At 44.4% G+C, this 6,000-nt stretch overlaps 1 protein-coding gene across 1 annotated transcript in view; it reads left to right on the top strand.

Annotated features, from left to right (window-relative positions):
• GPAT4 (glycerol-3-phosphate acyltransferase 4) overlaps positions 1–2,551 on the top strand; it is a 30,346-nt gene extending 27,795 nt beyond the window's left edge. Inside the window, exons 12-13 of the mRNA XM_056570999.1 lie at positions 1,809–1,888; positions 1,984–2,551. Of these exons, the coding sequence (XP_056426974.1) occupies positions 1,809–1,888; positions 1,984–2,092 (189 nt within the window). The 3' untranslated portion in view covers positions 2,093–2,551. The remainder of the gene's footprint in view (positions 1–1,808; positions 1,889–1,983) is intronic.
• The last annotated feature ends 3,449 nt before the right edge of the window (positions 2,552–6,000 follow it).

Genomic DNA, 6,000 nt, shown 5'->3' with positions numbered 1-6,000 from the left:
GGGCCGACTTCCGCCCTTAAGTTCAAATAATAACAGGGTGCCTCCAGCTGTTCCACCACTACAACTCCCAGCTTGCCCTGACATCTATTGGCTGTCAGGGCATGCTGGGAGTTACAGTAGTGAAATAACTAGAGGCACCCTGTGCTGAAAACAATCTTTGTAACTGGTGCAACCAGCTCCCCCCCCCCCCCATCCAGAGTTCCTTATAAGACCACGGCCACAGTGCAAATCGCTTCCCCCGCCTCCAAAAAACTCCCTATAAAATCATGGCCGCACTACCCAATCCCTTACAGCTCCGTATAACAAGTCCAAAACAGCACTGCGTGCTTCCGCGCATATATGTCGGGCCCGCGCGACGCTAGGGAGCCAATGCGCTCAAGCCCCGCTTTCACCAGCGTTCGCTCCCGTCTGTCTGACAGGCAGTGAGCGAGCGCAGGCTGAATGAATTGGGACTGATGCCCGGCTGGCATCAGTCCAAATTGGAGCGTGCAGCCTGCAGCCAGCCACTAGGAGGGAGACCCCTAGTGGCCAGTTTTCAAATGGAAATTAAACCATTTTAATAAAAAAAAATATTTTTTTTTTACTATATTAGAGAGATGTTGTAGTAGTACATAAGTACTACAACATACCAAGAAAAAAAATGTTGGTGACAGTGCCCATTTAAGATTGGTAGTCGTCCCACATTGATCAAAGGTGATACCATATCCTAGTGTTATGAATTCAGGTAGAATACAGACATGGTCGCACATCTACAATCTTGCACAATGATCTGATTGCTTCTCAGCATAATTTCAAAAACTAGCAGGTTGTTAGTATATACGTTTTGATCAAAAAGTACAAAGCCCACTCGCCACGTCAAGGCCACCTATTTAGAGTGGGTCCCTAGCATAAAATGGCGTAGCACTGAGCGGCGACCACCACCGCCGCAACACCAGTGCCCACAGGGGGAACGACCCACTGGCAGAGCGGCCCCAATGCCACTCAAACCAGTCCATGGGTCGCACCTCCCCGCAGACACAGCGCCACGGCAGCAACAGACGCCGCACAGCACCACACCAGTGGGCTTTGTACTTTTTGATCAAAACGTATATACTAACAACCTGTTAGTTTTTGATATTATGCTGAGAAGCAATCAGATCATTGTGCAAGATTGTAGATGTGCACCATGTCTGTGTTCTACCTGAATTCACATTGTGTTTTCTATCCCCTCTTTTTTTTTTTTTTTTGTTTGAACATGTTGTTTGCACTCTTCCCCACCCCCTCAGCCCAACCCTATATAAGTAGTAGTTAGCTACACATGGGCCTTTTCTTTCCTGGCAGACTCCCAGTTTGACTGGGAGAGCATGGTAAGTGTGCTGTAACATCCTGTTCACACTGGTGTGGTGCTGTGCGGCGTCCGTTGCTGCTGTGGCACCGTGTCTGCGGGGAGGTGCGACCCATGGACTGGTTTGAGTGGCATTGGGGCCGCTCTGCGAGTGGGTCGTTCCCCCTGTGGGCACTGGTGTCGCGGCGGTGGTGGTCGCCGCCCAGTGCTAAGCCATTTTATGCTAGGGACATTGGGGACCCACTCTAAATAGGTGGCCTTGACGTGGCGAGTGGGCTTTGTACTTTTTGATCAAAACGTATACTAACAACCTGTTAGTTTTTGAAATTATGCTGAGAAGCAATTAGATCATTATACAAGATTGTAGATGTGCACCATGTCTGTCTTCTACCTGAATTCATATCCTAGTTATATGCCCTCACCTTATAAATGGGGAAGATACTCTTACCTGTCCAGTCTTAGTTTTATTTTTATGACCTTACAGGAAAATGAAGACGCAGTCCAATTTGCAAACCGGGTGAAGTCTGCCATCGCCCGGCAGGGGGGACTTGTCGATCTACTTTGGTAAGCCAGAAATATCACTTAACATTGTTCTCTGCACCTTTTTATGACAAATCCCTAATTCTCAAATATTATTATTATTTTTTCATTTCATTAAGGGATGGAGGGCTAAAACGTGACAAGGTCAAAGATGTATTTAAAGAGGAACAACAAAAGTTGTACAGTCGTATCATCTCTGGAAACCAGGAGAACCGAAGTCGCTCGTAAGCCCCAGCATGGGGGAGCAGGCTCTGTTCTGGTCTACACTGCTGCTCCACACCACCACAGGAAGGAGACTCTGAGCCGCCGAAATCCAAGCCATGAAGTGAGGGCCGAGGGAACACACAACATGGAGTCAGTCTGGATTCATCAGTCCATGAAGAACTGTGATAGTAGGAGGCAAGGGGCATTTATTGGGTGCTGGTTGCACCCGTGGGATCAGTTAGGAGGGTGGTGGTCTATGAACCACAGATCTGTTTCATGAGGCTTGTGACTCTGTTTCATCTCAGTTACGGCCTGAAGGCCTTTTTTACGAATGTTTCCAATCCTCAGATATTGTCTCACAGAACCTAAAGGGTCATTTCAAGAGTTACTTGTTCTGTGAGACTTTGCATTGTTACAGGCCGCCAGATATAAAATATACTGGCGCCGCCAAAAATGGACAACCCACCCCCCCCCCCCCCCCCCCCGCCCCCATCCATTAGAACTTGCCCGAGAACCAAGGTTACAGGACCTGATCACCTGCAGGAATTCTAGTGAAGCCCACAAGGCTCAGACCTCGTGTTATGTTGTGGCCGAAACTTTCCAATACCCAGCTTTTCCTTCAAAGCCGTATTTATGATCACTTACAAAGCCTCATCCGTTCACGTTCATTCAACTCTCCGCGTCTTGCTAATATGGAAGATGGTCGGTGACCCGCTCCAACAATCCTTTTTTTAAGCCAAAAAATATGAGGGAGGTTAATGATACCGCTGTGTTTGAAACCCCCCTTCCTCAGACATCATACTGAATGAGACATGTGCCTCCCTTTTTATCTGTTACACACGTCCTGCATGGGCCCTGGGCCACGTTCCTTGTTTTTGTTTTTATAAGGTCAATGAAATAAATAAAAAAAATCTTGGCAAAAAAATGATTCTCCCAAGTGGTTTATCTGCTTGTTCCTCTGCTAACACTCTATCCCAGTGTTTCCCAACCAAGGTGCCTCCAGCTGTTGCAGAACTACAACTCCCAACATGCCCGGACAGCCTTCGGCTGTCCGGGCATGTTGGGAGTTGGAGTTTTGCAACAGCTGGAGGCACCCTGGTTGGGAAGCCCTGCTCTATCCATTGGCTTGAGGATTTATGATGTAAGAATCCTCAGTCCAGTCTGTAGGCGGCATGTTATACAGAAGGTGGAGCTGAGCTGTTTTATATATAGTTTTATGGGAAAAGGATACATTCCAGGATACATTGTCGCTCTATTCGTGTAAATTTCTGCTCATTCTGTAGTCAAGTGGGTGGTCCTACTCGACCATCGAATCTCTATATTCACCCTTAACACAGCTTGCAGTCAACAAGTAGGACCGCTTAACTGACCCTTTAGCCCAGAATAATCAGCCATATCATTTTCTCATAAAACTATATATAATCTGCTCAGCTCCTTATGCTCTATAACATGTCTACAACACTATACATCATCTGCTCTGCCTCTCCTGCTCTATAACATGTCTACAACTCTATATATCATCTGCTCAGCTCCTCCTGCTCCATAACATGTCTACAACACTGAGGGCGATTTATCAAAACCTGTCCAGAGGTAAAGTTGCCGAGTTGCCCATAGCAACCAATCAGATCACTTCTTTCATTTCTCAGTGGCCTTTTCAAAAATGAAAGAATCAATCTTCTCAGCTCATCCTGCTTTAGAACATGTCTACAACACTATGTATCTGCTCAGCTCCTCCTGCTCTATAACATGTTTACAACAATATATATATAATCTGCTCAGCTCCTTCTGCTCTATAACATGTTTACAACACTTCATATATCATCTGCTCAGCTCCTCCTGCTCTAGAACATGTTTACAACAATATATATATAATCTGCTCAGCTCCTCCTGCTCTATAACATGTTTACAACAATATATATATAATCTGCTCAGCTCCTTCTGCTCTATAACATGTTTACAACACTTCATATATCATCTGCTCAGCTCCTCCTGCTCTATACCATGTTTACAACACTATATATCATCTGCTCTATAACATTTTTACAACACTATATATATCATCTGCTCAGCTCCTCTTGCTCTATAACATGCCTGCATATTGGATGGCATTGTCATTATGACAGATTCTTTTTAAGTTGCTAGGGATACCCTTCATGGCAGCCACAGACTTCTCTGAAAAGTAATTCTGTTTTGAGCTTACGCCTGACAAGTTTACAAGTAGTAGAAAGAAACGGGATGGAAAACGCACTCACCAGGGTGCGAGCCAGAGGAAGCGCCCACGTGCGCGAAACTAGTTGCCGCCCCCTGCCTGTTTCCACCTACAGCTCCCTGTGCACCTGTCTTTCAAGCTTGTACAGCACGCTCTGAATAAAAGAATTCGTTCTTCTCGGCAAGTTCCCTGGTTAGTGCGTTTTCCATCCCGCTTCTTTCTACTACTTGTATTTACTGCTTGGTTTCAATGGATTACAGCACCACCTTGAGAGAAACACTACAGCATCATTACAGGTTTATACAGTGATTGCCTCCACCTATTGCACCATATTTCTGCCTTCAATACCAGTGGTGCCGGACAAACCAGTTCTTTCTTCCTTTTTAGGGATACACTGCACAGCAACCGCTCACTTTACACAGCTTTATGGTCTATTCACACGTACAGTATTCTGTGCAGATTTTCTGCTGCAGATTTCAATGTAAACTGAATGACTGAACACAGCTGGAAATCCTTCGCATCAAATCTGCGCAGAATACTGTACGCGTGAATAGACCGTTAAAGGGTTACTCCAGTGGAAAACTTTTTATTTATTTATTTTTTTTTATAAATCAACTGGTGCTAGAAAGTTATACAGATTTGTAAATTAATTCTATTTAAAAATCTTAATCCTTCCAGTACTTATCAGCTGCTGTATGCTACAGAGCGAGTTCTTTTCTGTTTGAATTTCTTTTCAGTCTGACCACAGTGCTCTCTGCTGACACCTCTGTCCATGTCAAGAATTGTCCAGAGCAGGAGAGGTTTGCTATGGGGATTTGCTCCTACTCTGGACAGTTCCTGAGATGGACAGAGGTGTCAGTAGAGAAAACTGTGGTCAGACAGAAAGGAAATTCAAAAAAGAAAAGAACTTCCTGTGGAGCATACAGCAGATAAGTACTGGAAGGGTTAAGATTTTTAAATAGAATTAATTTACAAACCGGTTTAACTTTCTGGCACCAGTAGATTTAAAAAAATAAATAAATAAAATTTCCACCGTAGTACCCCTTTGAAGCATAAGTGTTTGATTGCAGGGGGGTCCCAGTGGTCAGAATGGGGCCCCAGCTTGCCATGCATTCTGGAGCTGAAGACGACACACTCTATTCATTACTATGGAAGCACCAAAGATACCCAAGTGGTGTAACCCATTGGCAGTGTTGATGACTCAATGGGGAGTTGTCTTTGTATTTATCCACACCTGAAGATTTGGGTAGATCATTCTTCTTTCCCAAAACATTATTTGCCTTGGGTCTGACAGGTCGAAATGAACGATGTAGCAAAGCAGGTATTTCTGGACAGCTCAGGATCTCGTGTGACCCTTTGTGAACCATAGAGATCCAGGAGAAGAGATTTCCATGATGCTGCAAGTTAGACAAAGCTTGTTTGTTCTGTTCTGGAAACAGCACCACCCTGGTCTATGGGTTGAGTCTGGTATTGCAGATTGGTTTTTCAAATACTTTGAACACATCCATGTTAAAGGGGTACTCCGGTGAAAACCTTTTTTTCTTTTAAATCAACTGGCTCCGGAAAGTTAATCAGATTTATAAATTACTTCTATTAAAAAAATCTTAATCCTTCCTGTACTTATTAGCTGCTGAATACTACAGAGCAAATTCTTTTCTTTTTGGAATGCTCTGATGACATCACGAGCACAGTGCTCTCTGCTGACGTTATTATAATAATTATA

The sequence above is a fragment of the Hyla sarda genome, chromosome 4, assembly GCF_029499605.1.
Source record: "Hyla sarda isolate aHylSar1 chromosome 4, aHylSar1.hap1, whole genome shotgun sequence".
Classification (NCBI taxonomy): domain Eukaryota; kingdom Metazoa; phylum Chordata; class Amphibia; order Anura; family Hylidae; genus Hyla; species Hyla sarda.
Note: the sequence above shows the minus strand (reverse complement) of the source record. Positions and strands in the feature narration are given on the sequence as shown.